At 46.7% G+C, this 22,858-nt stretch overlaps 10 protein-coding genes across 10 annotated transcripts; 5 read left to right on the forward strand and 5 right to left on the reverse strand.

The window, feature by feature from the left end:
- Nucleotides 1–1,182: 1,182 nt before the first annotated feature.
- Nucleotides 1,183–2,693, reverse strand: LY89DRAFT_691636 (NAD(P)-binding protein). The gene is made up of 4 exons (XM_018216376.1): nt 2,371–2,693; nt 2,283–2,318; nt 1,838–2,162; nt 1,183–1,778 (listed from the first exon to the last, which is right to left on the reverse strand). The coding sequence occupies exons 1-4, from the start codon at nt 2,594–2,596 to the stop codon at nt 1,424–1,426; spliced, it is 942 nt and encodes a 313-aa protein (XP_018061900.1). The 5' UTR covers nt 2,597–2,693; the 3' UTR covers nt 1,183–1,423.
- Nucleotides 2,694–3,253: 560 nt separating this feature from the next.
- LY89DRAFT_357405 (uncharacterized protein) lies at nt 3,254–4,961 on the reverse strand. Its single transcript, XM_018206972.1, has 3 exons — nt 4,781–4,961; nt 4,565–4,696; nt 3,254–4,510 (listed from the first exon to the last, which is right to left on the reverse strand). Exon 3 carries the CDS (start codon nt 4,492–4,494, stop codon nt 3,340–3,342), a length of 1,155 nt encoding a protein of 384 aa, XP_018061901.1. The 5' UTR covers nt 4,495–4,510; nt 4,565–4,696; nt 4,781–4,961; the 3' UTR covers nt 3,254–3,339.
- Nucleotides 4,962–6,192: 1,231 nt separating this feature from the next.
- On the reverse strand, nt 6,193–9,663 carry LY89DRAFT_631101 (uncharacterized protein). The gene is made up of 2 exons (XM_018211266.1): nt 9,506–9,663; nt 6,193–8,832 (listed from the first exon to the last, which is right to left on the reverse strand). Exons 1-2 carry the CDS (start codon nt 9,637–9,639, stop codon nt 6,333–6,335), a joined length of 2,634 nt encoding a protein of 877 aa, XP_018061902.1. The 5' UTR covers nt 9,640–9,663; the 3' UTR covers nt 6,193–6,332.
- Nucleotides 9,664–10,891: 1,228 nt separating this feature from the next.
- On the forward strand, nt 10,892–11,820 carry LY89DRAFT_742776 (uncharacterized protein; the record flags this gene model as incomplete). Its single annotated transcript, XM_018220871.1, has 2 exons — nt 10,892–11,674; nt 11,725–11,820. The coding sequence occupies 2 exons, from the start codon at nt 10,892–10,894 to the stop codon at nt 11,818–11,820; spliced, it is 879 nt and encodes a 292-aa protein (XP_018061903.1).
- Nucleotides 11,821–13,225: 1,405 nt separating this feature from the next.
- Nucleotides 13,226–14,395, forward strand: LY89DRAFT_766179 (uncharacterized protein; the record flags this gene model as incomplete). The annotated part of the gene is made up of 3 exons (XM_018221716.1): nt 13,226–13,355; nt 13,406–13,528; nt 13,629–14,395. The coding sequence occupies 3 exons, from the start codon at nt 13,226–13,228 to the stop codon at nt 14,393–14,395; spliced, it is 1,020 nt and encodes a 339-aa protein (XP_018061904.1).
- A 764-nt stretch (nt 14,396–15,159) lies between these two features.
- Nucleotides 15,160–15,925, reverse strand: LY89DRAFT_691640 (uncharacterized protein). Its single transcript, XM_018216377.1, has 3 exons — nt 15,594–15,925; nt 15,523–15,531; nt 15,160–15,471 (listed from the first exon to the last, which is right to left on the reverse strand). The coding sequence occupies exons 1-3, from the start codon at nt 15,690–15,692 to the stop codon at nt 15,355–15,357; spliced, it is 225 nt and encodes a 74-aa protein (XP_018061905.1). The 5' UTR covers nt 15,693–15,925; the 3' UTR covers nt 15,160–15,354.
- Nucleotides 15,926–16,236: 311 nt separating this feature from the next.
- On the forward strand, nt 16,237–18,380 carry LY89DRAFT_712030 (subtilisin-like protein; the record flags this gene model as incomplete). The annotated part of the gene is made up of 2 exons (XM_018217949.1): nt 16,237–16,260; nt 16,427–18,380. 2 exons carry the CDS (start codon nt 16,237–16,239, stop codon nt 18,245–18,247), a joined length of 1,845 nt encoding a protein of 614 aa, XP_018061906.1. The 3' UTR covers nt 18,248–18,380.
- Nucleotides 18,381–19,138: 758 nt separating this feature from the next.
- On the forward strand, nt 19,139–19,628 carry LY89DRAFT_789630 (uncharacterized protein; the record flags this gene model as incomplete). Its single annotated transcript, XM_018223281.1, has 2 exons — nt 19,139–19,221; nt 19,371–19,628. Exons 1-2 carry the CDS (start codon nt 19,150–19,152, stop codon nt 19,626–19,628), a joined length of 330 nt encoding a protein of 109 aa, XP_018061907.1. The 5' UTR covers nt 19,139–19,149.
- A 935-nt stretch (nt 19,629–20,563) lies between these two features.
- LY89DRAFT_677770 (uncharacterized protein) lies at nt 20,564–21,466 on the forward strand (the record flags this gene model as incomplete). The annotated part of the gene is made up of 1 exon (XM_018213702.1): nt 20,564–21,466. One exon carries the CDS (start codon nt 20,564–20,566, stop codon nt 21,464–21,466), a length of 903 nt encoding a protein of 300 aa, XP_018061908.1.
- A 740-nt stretch (nt 21,467–22,206) lies between these two features.
- On the reverse strand, nt 22,207–22,611 carry LY89DRAFT_677771 (uncharacterized protein; the record flags this gene model as incomplete). Its single annotated transcript, XM_018213703.1, has 1 exon — nt 22,207–22,611. One exon carries the CDS (start codon nt 22,609–22,611, stop codon nt 22,207–22,209), a length of 405 nt encoding a protein of 134 aa, XP_018061909.1.
- Nucleotides 22,612–22,858: the final 247 nt, after the last annotated feature.

Raw genomic sequence — 22,858 nt, forward strand, 5'->3', positions numbered from 1 at the left:
TCGGACACGAAAAACAAGACTTCAGACATATGCAACTCTCAGTGAACATTTAAGGAAAGAAGTATAGTATAGATACGAGATGAGAATGTGGTCGCAATTTACATGTCTTTCATTACGCCGGACTTCTTTCCGACCTTCGGAATGCGCTCCGGGTGTTGATCCTTGCTGGCTTAGAAGCTTGGTTGTTCAATTGGACACTTGTGAGAACGATCCGAGCTACCGATCGCAGGTACACTTTACCAGGCTTCGGCTCCGATATTTACGATATAATATCGTTGAATATTGAATAAATATCGGGCAAGGTCTTATTCGACTCGAATATTATTCGAGTGATTTGGCGTCATTCGAATGAATATTCGGAAATATCGTACACGTGACCGTAAAATAGTTGTTCCAGGGCCGTAGCCAATAAGACCCTTGCTATGGATAGTCGGATTCAATCGGGCAAATGGTCGGATCTGGCCGGCTGACATGCTAGCCTCAGGCTTTAAGAGTTGAGCCGCACTAGCCTCAGGCCTTAAGACTTGAGCCGCAATGTGGCTTAAAGCTGACTATATCACTTGAGCTGATGACCGAGTAATGCCTTAGAATTTAGGAATCCTGGACGTATATCCTCAAAAACAAGGCTTTCAGTACTAATTTTAATATATCAAGCTCTTAATTTCCCATTACCAATATATGCGATATATTCGATTATTCATTCAACATCGTACTTCCTAATTTGGACGATACGATATTTTTTATTCATTTAACGAATTCGATATCGGCACGATATTATCGAATAATTTGATATCGGCGCCGAAGCCTGCACTTTACCATCATTCATCAGATTGCCAGCAAGGACGATGCTCTATCACATGAGCGGCGTAGGCGAGGCTGATGAAAAACTTGAAGAATGGAAGGGAGAAGCCTCCAAAGCAGCGCTCCCAACGGTTGGCTGGGTTTAGCGTAACTGCCAAGAACCAATCGTCTAGACTAGTTGTGGTTACAAGTTTTTAAGAACCGTTAGCCTATTGGTTAGTGATGGTTTCGGCCTCCCTGAAACTATCAAGAACCATCTGCCCGTCTACTATTGGGGGATAGTGGAGATTAGGGGAGATTAGGGGAGATTAGAGTGCTTTAGAGCCTAAAAACCTTAAATACTTAAAGCTTGAGGTTGAGGATATACTATTAATAGCTTTTATATGTCTTGGCAATTCAAACCGTCTAGAACCGTCTAGAATCCTTATGGTGACGGTTCTCTGTCTTTCCTAAACCGTACTAGTACAATTGGTTACGGTTTAGGGTCAAAACCGAACCAAACCAGCCATTGGGAGCGCTGCTGCAAAGCTCTTGATAAGTAGTTGTTACAGCCTCATGCAAGAAACATGCTCCTCAGCGAGAGAAAACCAAATTCAACAGCCCACACATCAACAGTATACATTCAAAGCTTTTCATGTCCAGTCTGCTTCGCAATAGCAACCCTCACAGCATCCTCCAAGCTATCCGTCTCCTCCCCGTCAATTAGCCCATTATCCCTCTTCTCATACAAAGTCCCACCCTCGGCCCAAATCCTCCTCAACGTAAACCCCGTCCCATTACCCGTCTCCCAAGCCTTCTCCTCCAACTCTCTCAGCTTCTCAAGCGGCACATAGTCAACGCTCCACTTCTCTCCCCCAGTCTGCTTCTCGAACTCGGCTACTATCTCCAATGGCGTCGTTGTGAATGAATTTACTTTCAATGCTCGATTCTTAGTTGCTTCTGGGTGCTGTAGTGCTTTTACTACGAGTTTACCAACACTAACCATGCCTCATTAGCCTTGACACAACAAATCTGCAAAGAAAAAGCAGAAACTCACTCAGGCTCAGTCGTCAAACTAACCTGCCCCCTCCCATCTCCCAAAACTGTCGCTTTCTTCTTCGCCACATCAAAACTGCCAATCTCCGGCAATTTCTCCATCCGAGCCAGAAAGCCATACGCAAATGGTCCCGTCACCACATAGGTATATTCAAACCCTTCACTCTTTGCCAAAGCAGCTCTAACTTTCAATTTCTGCTGGTGCGGCTTCTCGTGCACGGATGAGGGCCCGTATTCGATGTCCGTGCCGTATTCGGATGGGAAGAAGCGTTTGATGTTCGGGGAGCGCGTGAGGAGGGGGATCCAGGAGATTTGTTCTGCGATGACTGTTGGATATTAGTACGGCTTCTATTCCTGGGGAAGAGAAGCTGAAGGAGATAAAATGGCCCTCCAAAATTGATAAATACTAAGAATAATAAACAGAAACAAAGAAGTTCACGACTTACTATTCCTCCCCACAGCACTAATCACAACATCAATCCCTATCCCATTATCAGCAACGATATCCCCCTCTTTCCCACTCCAAAGACCAACCTTCAAAAGCCCTCTCCAAATCCCCAAGCTTCAATATATCCCCAACAATAACCTCCACACCCTGCTCTTTGAACCCCTCAAAAAGCTGCGCCTTCGTCTCCGCAGTACCGAGAGAAGTGAAGATCGCGATTCGGCCAAACAGGTCTTTGGATTTGAGGATCTGGTCCGTGATATAGGTCCCGATCCACCCTGTTGACCCGATTATGAGGAGGTTGTCTTTCGCCATTTTAGAATTGTGGTTTTGGTTAATTGAGAGAGGGGATGGAGTGTTTGGATCTTCTTATTTCTGAGCTCAGATGGACTCATTGACAGCGGGAATGGCGTCTTTCTGTCGGAGCTCTCGGCAGAAGTGGGCTGTTGGACGCCTTTCCAGATTCGAGTGCGGGGTTGGTGGGGTATTTTTGGTAGGCGAGGAAATAGGAGATATCGCTTGTTGAGCTCAGGGGCGTAATGTAAATCTAAATGTTAGATGCATTTGCTTCTAACAGTTGAGTTTTCTTTGTACCGGGACATTTCACGTACATCATAGTGTGAAACATCAAGACTTGATTTCTTTCAAACGTGAACCAGTGTTCACTTTGTTTCACCAGCAGAGATAGATCAGTGTCTCCCAACCACAAGAACGAGTCATTTTAATCATAGACAACAAAACATGTAGGTAAACTTTCTCATTCAAATCTACTTTGCAGCAGAAGTCCACAGAGCCCGTAGAGTCCGCAAAGTCCGCACGCAGAATACAGAGTCGTCCTTGAGGACAAACGAATTTGCAGATCCATAGATAGGATCCGCACCCAGCATACAGGATCGTCCCTTGAGACGAACGAATTGGCAGATCCATAGATAGAGTCCGCACGCAACATACAGAGTTCGTCCCTCAAGACGAACGAAATTCGCAGATCCATCATCATCATCTCATCGTAATCCATCAAACTCCAACAAAGAACGAAGCAAAGAACTCAGTCTCCTCCCTTACTCAATATCCAGTTCCCGAACTAAATCAACAACATCGTCCTCCAATCCCTCCAGGAAACCCTCATATGCACCCATCTCAGCCAACATCTCTTCAATGAAGTCATTCGCCAGCTCAACTGCCTCCTTGTTCAACGGTTGTGCAAGATTTTCGGTCAGCTCCCGCAAGTGACTGCCCATCATGTCGTGGTGCTCAGATTGGCGGTTCGTAAGCTTCTGTTGGAGGTGCAAGAGCGAGGTAGCGTAGACGAACAGCACGGGCAGAGCGACGGTTGGTGTAGCAAGAGCTAGGAAGGTGGTGGGAGCGAGTGTGGATGATGGGGAGCGGAAACCGTTCGTAGTTGTCGTAGGACCGTTCATAGCGTGCTGAACATTGGGGTTTGGGGACGGAACGAAGAAGGGGGTTGGCTTTGCAGCAAAGTCGGCGTCATCGAGAGAGCGCTTCACCTTGGCTACAGCCGGATCGTGGTCGAGGACATCCGCAACAAGAGTATCATCATCATCGCAAGAGCGCTTCATGTTGGTGAGAGTCGTATCGTGGGCCAGGACATCCGCAGCAAGATCAGCATCATTATCAACAGAGCACTTGATGTTGACGAAAGTCGTATCGTGACTGAGGACATCCGCAATGAGAGCATTATCATCACCAAGAGAGCGCTTCATGTTGGCATAAGTCGTGTCATGACCGAGGACATCCGCGGCAACAAGATCAGCATCATCGAGAGAATGCTTCATCTTGGCCAATGTCGTATCGTCGTCAGTGACATTATGGATGAAGCAATTACCCTCCATGTCGAGGTACTTGCAGCAGTTGCCTAAAGGGTCGAGCTTAAGGCAGGTAGCAGTCATCTTATTGGTGGAATTGGTCAAATTGACGGCCGCCAAGACCAGTAATGCAACAAGCGTGGCAATGGCGATGACTGCAATAATGATGATGCCATTCCATCCAGTGCACAGGAAGCGCTCAATCGGGGAACCACGGAGAAACGACAACCAACGAGGAAGGCACCGGCGGCGAGCCCGAGCCCGACCCAATGTGGGAGGAGCCATGTATCCAGGTGGATGCACGACCACAGCACTATCAACCGGCTGCAATGGGATGCCCCCAATCGGGAGAGGCGGCAAAGGAGCATTGGTGAATAGTCGGGAAGACATTTTGATAAGTGAATGTCTAGTGAGGAAGTCAGCGACCGAACACGTGATAACGATTGAAAGTGAGACAGACGTTCGGAGAGAGATATTACAGAAACAGAAGGAGTGAAATCTTGAACAAATGAGCCTATATTGTCGGGTCAATGAATCGTTCCGATTTATCGTGCTTAAAAGCTCTGAGGAGGGGACAGACGTTGAGGGCAAACTGCAAATTGAGGAAATAATTAGTAATATTCTGTGATATTCTTGCGATATGTAGGGGTGAAAAGTGTGGAGATGAAATACATACCTCAAGGCAAGCAGATCAATAAGATGTGCAATCTATAATAATCGTTAGCAAGTAGTCGCGACATATGAAACTCAAAAGCGCTATGAAAAGAACAATAGTTACACAATTTTAACAAGATATGTTATTAAGGAATGCTATGAAGAGGAAAATTGCTGAACAACAAGTCGTAATATATGCTACTGCAAAGCGCTATGAAAAGAATAGTCGTTAAACAGCAGCTCACGACATATGAAAACCAAAAGCATTGCTAAAGAGATAGTCGCTAGACTACTTGTTGCGACATATAAAGTCGAAGAACGCTGTAACTAAGTCGCGACATGTAGTTACTACAAAGCGTTGTCAAAATAACAGTCGTTCAAAAGCATGTTGCTACATAAACAGTGGAAAGCGCTACAATCAAGTCGCGACATACAACCGCTTTAAAGCGCTGTGAAAAGAACAATCGCTAGACTGCTTATCGCGACATATGAAGTCTAAAAGCGCTGTATACAAGCCGCAACATACGACTGCTTTAAAGCGTTGTGGAAAGATCAGTTGCTAGACTTGTTGTTGCGATATACAAAGTCGAAAAGCGCCTCAAATAAGTTGCGAGATATGAAATCGAAAAGCGCTGTGATAACGAAAATCGCTGAACAACACGTCGGGACATATGAAGCCGAACATCGTTGAGCACTAGCTCGCGACATATGCAAGCAAGAAGCTGTTTACCAAACTGAATCAAACTGAATCGTTGGGCAGCACGTCGCGACATATGAAATCGAAAAGCGCTATGAAAACGAAAATTGCTGAACAACATGTCGCGACATATAAAGCCTGAAGCGCTGAGCACTACCTCGCGACATAAGCCATAAGAAGCTGTGTACCAAACTGAATCGCTGGACAACAACTCGGGACATATGAAACCAAAAGGCGCTGAGCAGTACCTCGCGACATGTAAAACCGAAAAGGTATGAAACCGCATAGATATGAAACCGTGATTATACATACGTCTTCTTCAAAGCCGAAGTCGAGATCGAATCTGCTCCAACAACAACAATCAGCCTCAACTCGCGACATACGAACGCGAAAAGAATGGATAGAAAGATAGACATACCTTGCGAGCGAGAGAGGGAGAGATCGGTACTGGTACAGAGCGAGCAGGAAGGAAGAAGTTGTGGTCTTGGTTGCGCGGAGATGAAGTCTGGAGAAAGAAGAGGAGAGGTTGTGGAGGAGAGGGAGGGAGGTAGTTGGCAAACGAACGAAACGAAAACGCGCTAGTGACGAGGCTGGCAAGTAACGACAACGAGGCGCTAAGGAGAAGGAAGAGGATCTTATCGATTGTAGGAAACCGACGTCACTAAGCAAAGGATGAACCGCTGAGGGTATGTTGGACTTCAAGACTCCTTGAATGAAAGAGGGATTGATAATGCAAAGCCCACAACACAGATGCTGCTCGTCCTTGAACAGTTGGGGAAACACCTCTTCTTGTTATGATATCGACATTGTAGCACTACCATACCTTACTGTCTTGCTGTACAAACTCTCATCAATCATAATCCATCAAAGAAGCTCCTCAGAAGAGCTTCTGCAGGGGTATATCCTTCCATCTGCCTCTTTCGCTATGCCACCATCTGTCCTTTCCCTTATTGGCTCCTTTGACCCTCGTACCAGCATCCAAGTTCCAGCTTCCAGTACATCCATCCCTAGCGTTAGTTTCTTCGCCTTTATCAAGCAATCCTCCTGGGCCATCAATGCTAATGACAGCCTCGTCCATTCCATCCACATCAGGCTTCAAGGTGTAGGTAATTTGACTTTGAAGAGACCCAAGAAATCCACCCAAAGCAAATCGCTCCAGAAACTCTCCACTCTCATCCCAGATTATGATGTGGAATTTTGGTTGAGTCATGGCTGTATCAATCCGGTGCTGGGCCATTCTTCGTGCCGTGACCAAGCTCATCCCTTTTTCACGTGATACGAACTCATCTGAAGAGTTTGATAGATGGTCAAAGTTCAAGGAGAAGGCGGACTGAGTAGGAGACTTTGTGGAATTCGAGTTGATAGAACCGGAGTGCCCGTGCCCCGAGAAGGTTGATCTTGTAGGAGACAGACTTGGTAGACTTTGAGTCTGGGAAAAGACGGGATTGCCTGCCATGTTCAAATTTCGATATCGATCGCCAGGCAATTCAATTCTCTCCTTTGGTTTGCATAGTCTTTGCAAGAGGCCATCGTGGTCTGTTGGTGCTCGAATCGTCTTCAAGGAAGGAAATCCGTTGAAAGAGATAGCTGTGGAGAGGATTTGTGTTGCCTTGTCATTATCCGGATTGGTAAACTCCCAATGCAGATACTGGAGGGTGGAGGATGCTAGATATGGATGAAGATAAATCTCTTCGCCAGTAGGGAGAGTTGGAGACGGTGCTTGAGATATCGTAAATTGTGCCAAGGACTTCAGGTGAGAAAATAATCGGGTCAGGACAGGTAATGACCGGAGCTGAATTGAGATCAGCGACAATGAGGTGAGATCGTCGGTCCTAGATGGGGAAGCATAACTGGATAGCCCAGAAGAAGTGATACCCGGAAGGTTTTCTAACCGCAGGGACTTCAACGATGGTAAGGAGAGCAGCGTAGCATCATGGAAGGACGAAGCTGGAAAGTTCGATACATGCAAATTCACCAACGAAGGCAGCGAATGGAAGATGTCCACAAATAGCGCCGAATCGATCGTGCCGCCAGGGTTGCAATGTAAGAAGAGAGTTTGGAGATTGGACCAATTCGAGTGATGTGCCTTAAAAGTCATGTACTGCTCTGGAAGTAACTGGGCAGGTGACATAACAGGTGTGAGATGTTCTGCATCCTCTGATAATTGATACCGATGTTGACGCTGAAATGGGCTTGGGTTGACGATCCACACTTTCTCCACGAGCTTCTTTCTGGTTGAAAGGGCATGATCGAGTCGAGTGAAGTCGTGATTGTAAGTGGGATATAGACCAGGTAGTCGCTCGAGGTTGGGACATGCCATGATTACTGAGGCAACAAGTTCGAGATACTCATCTTGTTCTTTTTTGCTTTTGGCGGCGTCCGGTATGGCTGGAACTTTGAGAGACTTGACGTACTCGGCGAGATCTGGTCGACCCCGCAGTGTGCGCCTCAGCAATGTTAATCTCGTTCCATACTTCATCTTGAACTTCTTCTTGGTGTGAAGTATGGAGTCACTTCCGTTGAGTTGGATGTCCTCATACAAAGCAATCTGTGCAGCGCCCCACCATTTCTTGCAACTCAGACCCAGGTTCGTAAGATCGCGCATGCAGCATGTTGAGCAGCTTAAACTTCCCACATCAAGATGAACCTTCTTCAGTTGAGTCAATATGACAAGCAGTATCTCTTTAGGCAACTTCTTGAACCCATCGCCAGGCGTCCTTTGGGTGTATCTCATTCCATATGCCGAGTAGCTGTTGTTGCCGTTTGCTAGCCTTTGTGGGGTCATCAATGTCCGCACCTGCTGCCCATCTTCTCCTCCGGCTCCATGTTTACCCAATGTTGGCACTATAGGTTCTGTAACCATGCGTCTCGCACCTGGGTGGGCCATAGGTCGAATAGCAGGTCTCGAAACCGTAAGGCCATCTTTGCTACTTGCTTCGGAGTATGTAGAATCGAAGCTCGTGCGACTTGATCCATAGTCTATAGAAGATGTGATACTCAAAGGGCTCTTGGTTCGCGACTCGAATCTGGACTCGAAGCTCGACCGTGAAGTGATACTGCTCCCAGCGGATTGAGGTCGAGGGTAGAGTCGAGGGTTTTCCATGCTCCGCGACACTCCGTAAGGCAAGAAAGGCGGCGTACTGGAGAAGCCTGTGGGCAGAGAGCTGGGCGAGTATAATGGATATGAGCCAGTCGAGTTATGCTTCTGGGCAGCTATAGAAGCGCGTGCGGATCGTGTTTTGATGTCCTGCTCGCTGTATCTCCGGCCCCGTGCTTGCTGTTGTAACCCATGAACGTTGTCTTCTGGTCTATCGATGCTCTTGGAGTGAGGTGTGAGTGCGGAGGAAGTGAGAGTTGTTTTCGTAGGAGGAGGAGATCTAGGAGTTGCACAACATTGCGTCAGTATGTTTGGTTCATCTCATCTCATCTCATCTCATCTCATCCCAGGCCGCTGATTAGAAACAACACGAGTACGGGTCCGGGTCGCCCCCTCTTGGGAGTTTCCCTTATCAGCCGCAGCATCCCGAATTTGGGAGTCTGCTTCTTGACGCGCCGGAAGGGGGCGTGGGATTTCTGTGCCAAATGGTTTGGGCGTCTGCATGTGGAAATTAAGATGGTCTTGGTGGAGCGGCTAATGCGAAAATCATCTGTTTGGTATCTGCTGCACGGTCCATAGTGCAAGGCTGACCGCGGAGCTTTGACCGATTCTAGCAAGGTTGCAGAGACCGAACATTGGAAGAGGAAAGGAGAAAGGGGCCAGCATGGGCCTCGGAGAGTTTGATCTCCAGATGGAAAGCTGATGCGGCGGCCGAGAAAGTGTTGTGATTGTGATTGGAAGAAAGAGTCGACATGACAAGGCGTCCAAACGACCAAAATAGAGCTGTGGAGGGATGGATGAAAGGGCAGAAGGTTGTGTTTGTGTTCCCAGCGGTGGAAAGAAGGTTTGGGCCTAGTGAACACTGCCAAGACCCCCCATCATGACCTTAAAAGCATCCAGCCCAGCCAAACAACCATCAAACAAGCCGCAGAAAGAATGAACAACAAACGTACCTTGTACCAAACAACTCTAAATAAGCCTCCGCAAGTTGGCTCTCAGAGCTGGGCTTCATGTTTGTGATCGTGTTTGTTCGAATGTGGTATGCATCCTCTGGAGAAAGAAAAGCTCGCTGAGAGCGTCGCTCCATGGTTTGGCCTCGCACTAAGGTTACCAGGCCGCGAGGTATCGATTTCCATCCTTTCGACCCAGATGATGTGCAGCTCTATTCTATATAACCATAAATCCACACGGCTGAACTTCACAATTCAACGTGAGACTCAGCATGAGATGTGTCCTGCAGAAGGATCAATTCGTGCTGATGCTGCGGCTTCCACGGACACGCAATATCTCAGCCTTTTACTCAGCATCTTATCTCTCACTGGACTCCCCTCTTCCTCTGCCCCTCCTCGGGCACATCGGGATTCGACAGCAGTATCATTACTGGTCACATTGTCTTCGAAGTTGGGTGTTGTCTGTGTCAAAGCCCACATCCTTCCGGTTCACTCAGACTTCCCGCATCCAACAGGTGAAGCCACACTCATCTGCCAATGGAGCTGAGTGTGCCCTGTCATCTCCCCACACTCGACGACAAAGATAGTGCAGCTTGCATATTGCACAAGCATTGCATCCGATGCGAGGAAACCATGCGAAGCCTTGAGCCGTCCGAGAGAAGCAATCCGCAAGGGCAGGCAAACGGGGCAACACTCAGGTCCAGCAACCCCTCACTGGCGTTTCAGGTAAGCCGCATCCTGATGTCTTGACTTTGAGACTGTACAGCACTCATTAGGTCACAGAGTAAATTTTTTTTTTCTTTCGAAAATTTGCAAGACAGTAAGACTTCTCAAACACTAGAAGGTTTTGTTGCACCAACTCTCGCGCGCGGCAGAAGAGCAATGTCACTCAACTTGGGTCTAGGAGGTCTGATGTGCCGTGTCTGGGCCAGACTACAGCTCAGCTCGGAATAGAATCAAGCCCCCAAACGCCACACTTTGCCAAGGCTGATACACGTGATAGGACTCGAGAGAAGAGAAGGCCGAGCTGTCATGCTGTGCGACTCTCGAGCAGAAGCAATATGCGACCTCCCGTATGACAAGTGAAGATTTGATCAGAAAATAAGGTTCGTCGGGAGCCTGGGACGGGAAGGCCCCACTGTGGGTTCCAGCAGATGCTGTGTTCTGCCGTTGCCTGATCAGGCAACAGACCAGCATATCATCTGTCAGCAGCAGCCTCACTTGCATTCCTCCACATCAACATCGCTCATCTCTGACAGAGCCTCATCTCTTCGATTCTGCAGCAACCCGACCAGGTCCGACCCGAGCCTTTTGAACACTCAACCAGTTTCAGGTCACCTTACCATCAAGCCTAACAAGAATCTTCGATATTCAAGACCATCTTCTACTATGGCTAACGACATCACTGCACTCCTCGGTGGCTTGAGCTTTCCAACCGATGAAGACAGGGAGAGTGACAGCTTCAAGCTATTTCCGGCACTCCCCACAGAGCTCCGATTGAAAGTCTGGGCACACGCTTTACCTTCACTGACCGTCCTCCGACTTACGGCCCATATTCTGGTATCAGACCCGACGTTTGGTTTCTACCTAACGTTCTTCATGACAGTAGATGGCAAAGCAACTCTAGTCACTGTCATCCCATCTATGATTCGACGTCAAGTTGACCTCGGCATGTACGAGCAAAGAGCAATTGCACTGCTTCGAGTGTCCAAAGAATCGCGAGAAGTGTACCTGGAAAACTTCCCAATAAGCCTGCCTTTTGCTTTGAGAGGTGTTGGAAGGCTGTACATGTCAAGAAAAGAAGTCCTTCACTTTTCGAACTTCTCAGACCTCATCCACAATCGCCTGTTCCAGCAAGCCCTCAAAGGAGGCTATCGACTCCAGACTTGGTGGGCGGAGATTGAAAAATTGGCCATTCCAATAACCTCGCTCATTGTGAAAGGCAAAGACTGGGAACACATCCCAGCCTTGTGTCAGAGGCTGCCTGCTTTGACAGAGCTGAAAGGGGTGATGTGGGACAGATTTCAAGATGTCATTGACAATGGAAACGCGGAAGGCACAAAAACAATCAAGGATGCCATGAATGCGCAGTTGCGTAATGCAGAGCATGAGCTTTCGAGATACAGGGACGAGAATGATCAAAGTCTTGTTGTTCCAGAGATCCGACTAATGGTCTGAAATCGAAGGTTGATGTCATATCTTTGTGGAGACCTTATCGATAGCCAACTTCTGGGATTCTCTTGCGATGGCCTTTTGTTTTCTGTTATAATTTTCACGATTACTCTCTTGCAGCTCCAGCGATTCCTATTTTGGACTAGCCGCATCGTAGACCGATCTATCACAACACTCTCTTTGTTGACTGCTCCTCCAACCCTTCTGCAAACACATCACACTTCCGTCGCACCGTGCAGAAGTCGCAGGGTGGCAATTCACAACCTTCTTCCATCAATCGTTGTCCAATCTACACAATGCATTCCTCTTCCGATAAGATGGCGATCAAACCCGTTCCTACGCTTGCAATGGTCGGTTCCCGATGAATATTCCGAGATTGGTGTTCAGGAGTCATTTAGGGCGGGATGAGGCTATTCAGTGGGGCCCAAAGATTAGAATTGGTGGTTGATCGGAGATGTATGGCTTGGCAGGGCTGAATGACGATGTTGCTTCAGATGGTTTCTACGGAGGATTGCTTGGCAGGGTTGCTTCACATGATTTCTACAAAATTGTTTCTTGCTTGGGTGGATTGCATCAAATGTTTGCTTGAGAGAGTTCATGACAGAGTTACTTGTATGATAATAAAAAGTCCATGCGGCACTAGGACGCCGACAAAAGCAAAGCATAAACACATGTTCACTCGTCTTCATTTGTGAAAGGTGTGATTTGGTAGCAAGGAAGATTGTCCATCGATGGCACAGACGTGAGCATGTGTATAGTTCTGTTCTTTATGAGCATGCAGTCGTGGAGTACGGTTCTGCATCCTTGGGAAAGACGTGAGATTCTCTATAGTCCTGATCTTCTCAAGGATAGTGTTGTAAACCACGATTGTCCAACCGTGACAAACGCGTTAGGATGTGTAGAGATTTTCACATCATAAGGATATATTTGTTGAGGACGATTGGTTAACCTTGACGGAGGCGTTAGATTGTTTACAGTTCTTTGGTCACATAATTGTGGAGGGCGATTGTCTATCTGAGCCAAAGACATTAGCATTTGTATAGTTGCTTTTTTCATAATAATATAGTTACAAACCACGATTTTGTATTCGATGCAAAGACGTTAACATATTCATAATTTTTCATTAGCAACATACATACTTTTAATGGTCGATTGTGCTTCCAATGCAAAAATGTTATTTTGTCTATGATTCTTTATTGCAGTTATAAAAGAAAATTGTTTATTCATGGCAAAGACGTCAGTATGTGTATAATTCTTCATTGCTAAAAAATATAATTGTACATGCCGATTGTACATCCAATGCAAAAACGTTACAGTGTTCTCAATTCTATGAGGCTAGAGCCGTGAATAGCAGTTGTCTATCGATAACACAGACGTCTAAATGTTCTGAGTTCTTCACTTCATAATAAGTGCTATACCGACGTCACTTCCCCGCTTCGCAATATCAAGAGCTCTTCGCTTTCAACCACTAGCGCGTTTCGCTCGATCTATAGTTTACGCGCCTCTCTCGGCCTCGCCTTGTCTTCTCCTCTCTTCGACAACAACAACACCATGGCTTCCAAAGCCAAGAAAGTGTTGAAGCGCATGCGCAAAGCGCTGTCCAAAGCCTGGCGCAAGCTTTCGAGACAATCAGAAACTGAAGAAAGTCCATACATTGGACCCGTTGCTGCTGTTGCCCCTAGTAAGTTCCTCGGTCTTTGCGCGTCACGTTCACACATCTAACAACGACAGACGCTCAAGCTGGAACCAACTATCGCAGAAGAGTACAACCTAAGCCCCCGACTTTCCACCAGTTTTCTCGCTTTCCTGCCGAGCTGCAGAAGATGATTTGGGAGATGGCTGTCCCTGAACCCGGTGAGTTTTGCGCTTTTTCGAATGTCCTGCAATTCTCTGGACGTTCGATTTCGAAATTCCAAAAGGACTTGGAGCAGAATTACTAATTACCATATCGTAGGCATCTTATTCATGCAATCCATGCCCTGGACCTTCCAACACTGCACCTTCCAACACCTTCTCCCCGAAACCTTCGCCGACGCTCTCCCCCGCCCAACCGCCATGCTACGCGTTTGTAGCGAGTCCAGCAAAGCCTACAAAAATGCCTTCCCCTTCGAGATCCCCTTCGCTGTCTGCCGCCGCCTAGGATGTGATTGCGGGGCCGACCGCCCACACCTTCGCACAACCAGTTCAGGCCATGGTATCCTCCGCTTCGGCATCCATGATCAGCTCTTCGTCCGGAACTTGGGAGTACTCAGGGGTTCTCTCTTGGACCGCTGTAGTCTCATACAACCTACTTGGGCGACCGGCGTCAGGAACTTGATGGTTAGTATCGATGAGCTGGTCGACGACAAGGTTGATGCGCTCTTATCTCAGCACATGCCGAGATTTCCGAGCCTAGACCGCGTCGAGGCCGTTGATCAGGTTATCCTCCGGTATCAAGGACTGCGTCTCAACCGTGCTGGGTGCCAGGCGCTGGTTGAGAGAACGACTACGCTGAGGATCTGTTTGTTGAAGAAGAACGCGGTACCTGCTTGGATCAGGGACATCTTTCCTTGGGAATCAGTTGATGACTTCATTACTCGGATCCAGAGAGATTATGCTGGTGTTAAGATCGATCCGGAGGTCGAGAGGAAGTTGCCTACGATTACGTACCGTGATCCATTTCCTGGTGTTCCGGAAACCGGGCATTATGGTATTACCTACGTGTATCGAGCTGGCTTTTGAGAGGATAGATGGTCTGGAGTTGCGTGCTCTTTCTTCCGTGGCTGTACGGATTTGCACGATCTGGAGCTGGGACACTTTCTTCTTGTGTTTTGACCGGGCTTCCTCATGATATGGCGCTGGGTTGCTTTCTCTTCAGTGCTTGCGGGGACTCTCATAATCTCAAGTTGGCTGTTTATTTTTCGGTGCTCTTGCGGATTCTCATGACATGGAGTTGAAACACTTGCAACTGTGCTTGGACTGAGCTTCCTCATGATATAGCATTTGGTTGTTCTTTCTTCGGTACTTGTGCGGGTATTCTCTACAATGGGACACGTTCACCCCCTGCTTGGACTTGAATATGTAGCTGAGATACACACTTGCGGTCTGATCCTCGACTGCCATAGTGTACTTTTGTACTTTAGAATGCTTACATTTCGTTCGGGTGAGCGAATGGAATGGAAAGTCTTCTCTTATGATGTGTTGCTTGAATGTGATGTCTAAACAAAGATGTGCTTTTGCAGAAGCACTCTAATGAGAGCAAAGTCTTATGGACAAAGTCTTTTTATCCATCCATTGATTCATGTGCTGATCTTCAAAGCTTGACTGCTTTTCCTTTTAAGTACAGCTAACCAATGCAATGCAACTTCGGGCTTCTCCTCTTAGCTCCCCAAGAGAACTATCCTCGGCTATTATATAAAGATTGATCTACTTTACTGAAGATATTCTCCGTTAATAGAAACGGAACTATAGTATCGAAGGGAAGGAAGGATATAATTCAAACGAAGGTCGAATGGAACTGGAAAAACATCAATCAAGGCTCAGTGTACAGAACATGTTTGAATGTTAGGATTCTGGCTTCAAAGCTAGCTGCAATCCTAATTCTGAACCTCCCACCTCCCCTCCCCCCTTCCGCTTGGTTTGACATCTCAAGTCCGAAACGGACATCACGATTGCCTTCAGGAAGAATTGACAGTGCCTGTCTATTCGTCGACGGTAACGGCACCGTCGGGAACCCCTTGAGCTGTGCAAGCAGCCAAACAGGCTGCATACTCTGCGACATTACCCGATACAGATGCACATTTCAGGAGACATGCTGCCTAAGAAGCATTCGTTAGCTCCAAATCCGGCTAAGGTCATGGAATACATACTCCCCAGCCCTGTTCAGCAAATTGAGGTTAGTCATGATGTTCTGCTCGTAGTATACTGAAGGTTGTCTTACACGCTTCTCGATGTTTGTATCAGCAACAGTGCTTGGAACTGCGATAGCAGAAGCAACACTGGCCGCGGCCAAGATGATATGAAGTAGAAGGAACTTCATGTTGAATTCTCTGAAGATGAAATTGTGATTGATGTTTGATTTGAGTCGTGGATGCTTTTGGAAAGATATCGAACGTGGGCGTACTTTGGACACCATTTATACTTGAACAGCATCGTGCTCCGGTGTCCAAAATGTCACCAAAAATGCTGTCTTCAATGTTTGTCATGGGTTTCTATCATCTGAACATTGACACACTCACTAGATAGACAGTCAGCTTACTTTCTTACCTAGATATGTAGCAGGGTTTAAAATCATTCTGCAAGTTCGGATCACTTTTCTCATTTACTAGGGTTGCCAAGCCATACAACTGCTCAAAATGCACAATTTGTAAGCTGACTCTCATGTTCCTCAAACCATGTGCCGCTTACTTGCAGAGATCGTCCCGCTACAAAGCTTAACGGGCCGTCGCTTAGCTACATGTTTAATACACATAATCAATTACCTCTTACTAAAGGTGCTTGATTGGGCATTGGCTGCAAATATATGATCAACGTTAGCATATCGTTTTCTCATCCGATTTCCGACTTAAATATAACAGAGCCCAATGCACATCACTAGGATGGAAAAAGTACTTTCTTTACCTATATCGTACAAGCCCAGCAATTGCTATGGCATTTTTCTACTTGATTTCCCTCTCGCTCATGTGTTCGGCTCTTGCGGCACTTAGCACCATGGAGCTTCTACACGAAAATTTATTTCCCTCACTTTCACCACACCTTCTCAAAAGAGAAAAGGCTCAAGCATCATCTCAAGTTCAGATTCAATTGGCTTTTGTCCAATCCAATGTCGACTATGCCGTCGAGTCTCTACTCAAGGTCTCGGATCCTACCTCGCCAGAATATGGGCAACATTGGACCGCGCGAGAAATCGTTAAATTTTTTTCACCCCAGGCAAAGGATGTGTCGGCCGCTGTTGGCTGGTTACATAGCTCTGGGATCTCCGCCGCCCAATTATCGGGCTCCCATGGCAGGGGACACATCTTGATTGACTTAACTGTTGGTGACGTCGAAAGGCTATTCAATACGACTTGTTCCCGCTTCATTGATGGACAAAAGGGGAAGAGTTGGATTGATTGTGGGCCTTACAATATTCCGGATTCGTTGAGCTCATCCATCGACTACGTGGCCACAGTTCGACGATCTCTTCAGCAGCCTCCACCTCGGGCCCCGAACAAGCCCGATTTCCGACGGCCACTTGCTCAAGTTCCACAAGCTGAAGCAGACTCATCGAATTCTACAAATGTGGACTGCAACCAATATACCGCGCTATCTTGTTTAAGAAAGCTTTACAATATCCCACTAAGCACTACGCCTCATCCGAATAACTCCTTTGGCATCTATGAAATCGCTTGGGTCACTTGGCTGCCAGATGACCTTGACCAGTTCTTCACGATGTTTCAACCAGACCTGATCGGGCAGCGGCCTTTCGTTGAGCCAATCGATGGAGGTTACCTGCAGACGGAATATCAGCTAGAAGCATTCAACCTGGAACCAGATTTGGATTTCGAGTATGCCATGGCTCTAACGAGACCTCAACCAGTGAAAAACATCCAGGTTGGCGACGAACTTCTTGGGGGAGACTTGAATGACATGTTAGCGGCGTTCGACAAGTATTATTGCGACGCTCTCAATTCATCTATCGACCCTACATTCCCTGATCCTCTCTTAGGGGGCTATAATCAAACCACAGATTGCGGCACTGCCACGCCACCTCAGGTTTTGTCTATCTCGTACTCCAGCCCAGAAGTTGACTTCTCGCCTCAGTACTTGCAGCGTCAATGCCTCGAGTTCTTGAAGTTGGGACTTATGGGCGTCACGGTTATTGTTTCCAGCGGTGACACAGGCACTGCAAGTGGAGTGTTACCTGGAACATGTATCGACGCCGACACGGGAGCTTCAAATGCAACGACTGGCAAATTCAGTCCTCAATGGCCAGCTAGCTGTCCTTGGGTAACATCGGTCGGAGGCACAGAGAAGTCCACAGAATTCAACCTCTCCGCAACGCTAACCACATCCACAATGAATGACCCGTCTTTGACCAATGAGACGGCCATATATAGAGATTTCGGCAATGGAAGCATCTTGTCATCAGGCGGAGGATTCAGCAACGTATTTACCGTGCCGCCATATCAGCAAGTGGCCATCTCACAATACCAAGACCACCAGAATGTACACCTGGGAACACTCGAGGCTCTAGGTTATTTCACTAGTGGCGGCCGCGGGTTTCCGGATGTAGCGGCTCTAGCATACAGATACCTTGCCATAATCGACGGAAACTTGACTGCTATTGACGGAACATCGGCATCTGCGCCTGTTTTTGCTTCGATTATTTCCATGATCAATAACGAGTTGCTCAACGCTGGTAAGAGTGTTGTGGGATTCATAAACCCTGCTTTATATTCCCATCCTGAGGCGCTAAACGACGTGGTAGTGGGGCAAAATGAGGGCTGTGGTGCCAACCCTGCTTTTAATGCCGCTGAAGGATGGGATCCTGTCACGGGTTTAGGAACTCCTGACTACGAAAGATTGAGGAACATGTTCTTGGAGTTGCCATAGAGCAGAGTCGAAGGATGATAATGGGATTTAGTTAGGCGGATAAAGTATAGGGAACACACATTCTTTTTCGTATAGAGCCTAGGAATGGAGAAAATAACTTTTAGATGGCATGAGGCCTTACAAGATAGCTGTGTTGATATGATTGAGTCTATTCAAGTTAATCTCTCGTAATAGTAACTCTTTTCTAGCATATCTTCAAGTTATAGTCAACAAAATCAAGTTTAGCCTACAAGTCACATCTGATATTATCGCAACTATAATAAGCAACCTCGGATTTATTCTTCAGGGATAGGATCGTCTTCATGTTTTTGAGATTAATCAATTCAATTCATCCATTTTAGTGGGTATGCTTCTAGGTAGCATTGAAAAAGTATTGACTTTAGTCATAGGCACAAGCCGAGAATGCCGAGGAAAGCGTTTCCCTCGCAGAGTCGCTGATGTGAGCCACCATAACTAAGCAAAATCGTCGGTCAGAGCAGCAATCCAGGAATTTATAGCATGCGTTGACTTTGCTGTTGTGTGGGGTCGCTATCAGGGAAGGATTCGGCCGCGGTTCAGCCTCTAGTCTCGTATGTGCCGTGCGTTTCCAAGTTTACTCAATGAATATTGGGAATGGATCCTCATCAAGATCACCAAAGTCGTTATTCAGCGTCTCACTTGATTATTTATATACAATGTTACATTGACATGGAAGTTTGTACTACCACATCATCAAGATCACAAAGACTCGAAGAGTCATCTGATGGGAAAGTCTCTATTGGGTTTGGTTCTCAGAGGCTGGATTAAATATGTATAAAACATTCACGATTTCCCACATCACTCCTGGCTATCCTCTGCATTCTTTCCCATACAGACGCAACAAAGCTGAAGTCGAATATTTCTGCACCAGAGCCACTTTCAATATGAAGTTCATTACAGCCTTCGTTCTTTCCGTTGCCTCTTTGGCTTCTGCTGGCTCTATTCATATCAACTATGTACGTCAAATTCTGCCCTTGGTCTGCATTCGTCATAGGAGCCGAAGTCTTTGGCAGCCTCCTCGGCAGCTGAGATATTATCACAAATCTCCGGATGAACTCGTCGACTCCCAGATCTCAGTCGAAAGTGTGTACTGATTTATCAATAGTATACGGACGGTGGCTGCTCCGACTACCTTGTCTCACCACCCAATGTACCAACCGACGGAAGCTGCTACACTTACCAATACGGAGGTACTAACAGTGCCAACATCGCCAACTGCAACGGCTTCGGTGGCTGCTACTGTGACTTTTACGAGTACAGCAACTGCGAAGGTCTCTCGGAGCCTGCTGGCACTCCGGATGGCCCAGACTGTGCCTCTAACTATGGTATCGGCTTTGCCTCGTTCCAATGCTACACGGACTAAATGGGCATTGACTTGAGTCATGCATGGGTGATCTTGACCTATTGAAGCCAGGAAGAAAGTGTAGCGTTGAGGAACACTGTCATGTAGTTGTGGGGCCAGTCGTTGGTTAGTGTGGGGGTCGTTTAGACTTTTTCTTTTTGGGAGGCAGTCTGGGGCATGGTCCTGGGGTTCAAAATCATGACTTGGCTTCAGTGGCCACAATCACTGCGTGTCTGGGGGTGAGAAGGCCCTGTTGCTCTGAAGGGGTTCTCAATCCATTTTTGGCTTGCTTCCAGCATTTAATTCATACTTTCTTGACTTATACACGTGGAGATTGTGAAATACTCGCATTTGAACAAGACACCTTTTCACGGATTAGTAACCCTCTATAACACACTAATTTCACGTATAAACAAGTGAAAAGAACTTCCATTCCATAAAGTGTTAGCATTAGATTCCTTCGGGATTTAACAGCACCACTTTGAGGAAGGCTGGGTACTGTCAGAGCCTTGGAAGTTAGTTAGCCAGAATTGAAGACGCCGTATTTCAAAAGTGTGAACTAGTTACCGGATTTGTCTCCTCGTAGTTGTAAGAAATTGAGTGCAAGTGGTATTCGAAATGTCTTAGCCGGGCACGCGTTTAATAATTTTAAAAGAGCTGAGAGGAAAACAAGCGAAAGCTACGCCTAGCCCCACTTTTAGCTGTAGCAGTGAATAATTAATATATATCTTAAACCAAACAGCGCCACAATCGGAAATTATGTCCCACCCCCCCTTCTACGATCTCGAAACCAGTGAACAACGATCTCCTGCCGTCGCCGCAAATTCTACGACTCTCTTGGATACTGTTGCGCGCAGCGCTGAGATATCACTACGCAAAACTTCCCCATCCTCTGTCGAAGACTAAGTATCACCGACAAGCTCATTCAAGGCTCTACAGAAACACAGCAAGTTGCAATGCTGCCCAATATCGAGTCCCACGAAGTGTCCTCTACACTTGCGCCAAGAGATATCCTGATGCTGAGCCTACGTTCCAGCCAAGCTCACACCAACATGAAAGTTGGTCGTACAATTCAAGCCAACTCCGATACCGATCCCATCTGCTCTTCCTCGTCAATTGCGATCATGGATCCAATCACGTCACCCGAGCAAAACGAAGTCGGAGTCGTCAGCAAAGGTCGACAACTACAAACTTTTGATGAATTCAAGTTCTTCCCTAAGCTTCCGGTTGAGCTTCGTCTCAAAATTTGGAAAGCCGCTCTCCCGGTTCCTACCACGATCCATGTCTGCGCAAGACTGTCGCCCATGCACAAAGCTTCCAAATGTACGCTCAGCTATCAAGGCTACGCACAAAGAATCAACATAGCCACTCTTTCAAACAGCGGTATGTCATGCACTTGCCACGAAGCGAGAAATGCCTATGTCGCTGCCATGCCGTCGACGATCGATCTTATCAACACCCTAACAGGACGGTCTATTGTCATTCGGTTTGGGGTAGACGATACACTTTATCTGTTTGGTGCAAGCTCCCCAACAATGCATGATTCATTGTTTTGGGATTTCATGAGCGTCCAAAAGTGGACGAAGGAAGTCAAGATGCTAAAGATTTCGCTCCATTGGGCTAGCATGGGAGTCTGTAAGAGGTTTTTGGCGTGCTTTGAAGGGCTGGAAAAGGTTGAGCTATCTCCTATTCGTTGGGTGCCCACTCAGAATATGGAGGAATTTACGATGCTTACGAGGTGGTGGGGTATGTATGCGACTAAGAAGGAGCTTTTGGAGACCGCCGGATCGGGTAGTGGCGGGACTAGAAATCTTTCTCTTATGGTGTACATGATGTGGATCCGGAGGAATTTCACTTGATTCTGAGGATGTTCTCCACTTGAACAAGGGTAGAGAATCATGAACGGGTGAGTGGACATGCTACAGGACCAGGCTTAGTCGCACAATGCACATCTCTTTCGAGTGATAAGTCCCAACTAGTTATGTGATTACACTTCAATTTTGTTAGCTTTGCCGTTGAAGGAGATAATTGTCACATTTTGTTTTCCCATCACTCTTTCTAGCCAAGAGAAGAAGTCAAACAGTGCTTGTTACAAAGTTGGTACTATTCTTATAGTAGCCTACATGTGACGTGCAGTTAAAAAGTCTTTGTGAAATGAAATTCTATCTTGTGAAACTAATTGGCGATTCACAGACTTACTGTTTCGGGATCTTACGACATTGAGAACAGACCCGTTGAATTGAGGAGCGTGAGCCTCTCACAACTTCTATAGGATCCAAATACCGTCTTCCACATCCATCAATAGTAGCCTGCCTTCACACGCAGATACTGTAGCTCCCACAAGTGACGTCCAGTCTAATCTACGTGACAAGAAACTGTTTTTCAGTGCTTTGCAACATTTGACAGCCTTGATACATGAGAATACACTCCCCTCATTCTCTCGACAAGTTTCATCCTTGATCCCTACAAGCCCACGAAACTCTACCTGCAACATATTCTTCCACAATGGCCCACTCCGGCTCTTCAAACACCACACCACCGCCAACGTCATCAAACCATTGATTTTCTCTCCACATCCAGAAGCTGTTTTCCGCGAATCCTAGATTGAGATAGCGGCGTAGAGTAACATGCCACAAGCCAAATATCGGTGGCGGATCTGGATGTTCATCGTCAAAGAGCCATGTAGGAATTCTCGATTTCTGCTCAAGCAGAGCCAAAATGATGTTGACATTAGATATTGTCCTTCGGTATTCCGCAAAGCTGGATGAGGGTTGGCGATGAGCAAGACATCTTGGAGATCTTTATCGAAGACGGCAGGCATGGTGATCTCTTCTACTCGAAAAAGTCCAAACAGCACGGCAGACACTGTTCTAGTGTTTCCTTGGAAAGCTGGATTTGGCTGCTGGAGGCGGCGGAAATGGCCCTTGCCATCACCATTGGTGAACTTGCAGATCAGGTGCTCTGGTCTGTCCCATTCATAAAACGCACCATTCATCAAAAACATAGCAGTTTTTGAATTATGCTGGTTTTCATGAACGGTTATTTACCGGCTGGAATGTGCTATCAAAATGAGTGCTTTCCACCAAAATTCAAAGAATGCGGGCAAATTTTACCTACGAATGAAAGACCGGCCCCCCTTCCCCCCCTTTCTAATTCATTTACTCTCATAATTATAATTATTAAAGTGCGATATTCCGAAGACATTTATTTAATATATCACTTACTTTTTTCAATATAAACAATCCTTAAAC

The sequence above is a fragment of the Mollisia scopiformis genome (genome assembly GCF_001500285.1).
Source record: "Mollisia scopiformis unplaced genomic scaffold LY89scaffold_36, whole genome shotgun sequence".
Taxonomy (NCBI): domain Eukaryota; kingdom Fungi; phylum Ascomycota; class Leotiomycetes; order Helotiales; family Mollisiaceae; genus Mollisia; species Mollisia scopiformis.

Bases quoted from the DNA above. Each gene is read 5' to 3' on its own strand.
- LY89DRAFT_691636 (XM_018216376.1), bottom strand. From the start codon at position 2,596: ATGGCGAAAGACAACCTCCTCATAATCGGGTCAACAGGGTGGATCGGG. The intron at 2,163-2,282 runs GTAAGTCGTGAA...AATATCCAACAG, and splicing joins TAGTGCTGTGGGGAGGAATA to TCATCGCAGAACAAATCTCC. The intron at 1,779-1,837 runs GTGAGTTTCTGC...AGGCATGGTTAG, and splicing joins AGTTTGACGACTGAGCCTGA to TGTTGGTAAACTCGTAGTAA.
- LY89DRAFT_357405 (XM_018206972.1), bottom strand. From the start codon at position 4,494: ATGTCTTCCCGACTATTCACCAATGCTCCTTTGCCGCCTCTCCCGATT.
- LY89DRAFT_631101 (XM_018211266.1), bottom strand. From the start codon at position 9,639: ATGGAGCGACGCTCTCAGCGAGCTTTTCTTTCTCCAGAGGATGCATAC. The intron at 8,833-9,505 runs GTACGTTTGTTG...TGCAACTCCTAG, and splicing joins TTAGAGTTGTTTGGTACAAG to ATCTCCTCCTCCTACGAAAA.
- LY89DRAFT_691640 (XM_018216377.1), bottom strand. From the start codon at position 15,692: ATGAAGTTCCTTCTACTTCATATCATCTTGGCCGCGGCCAGTGTTGCT.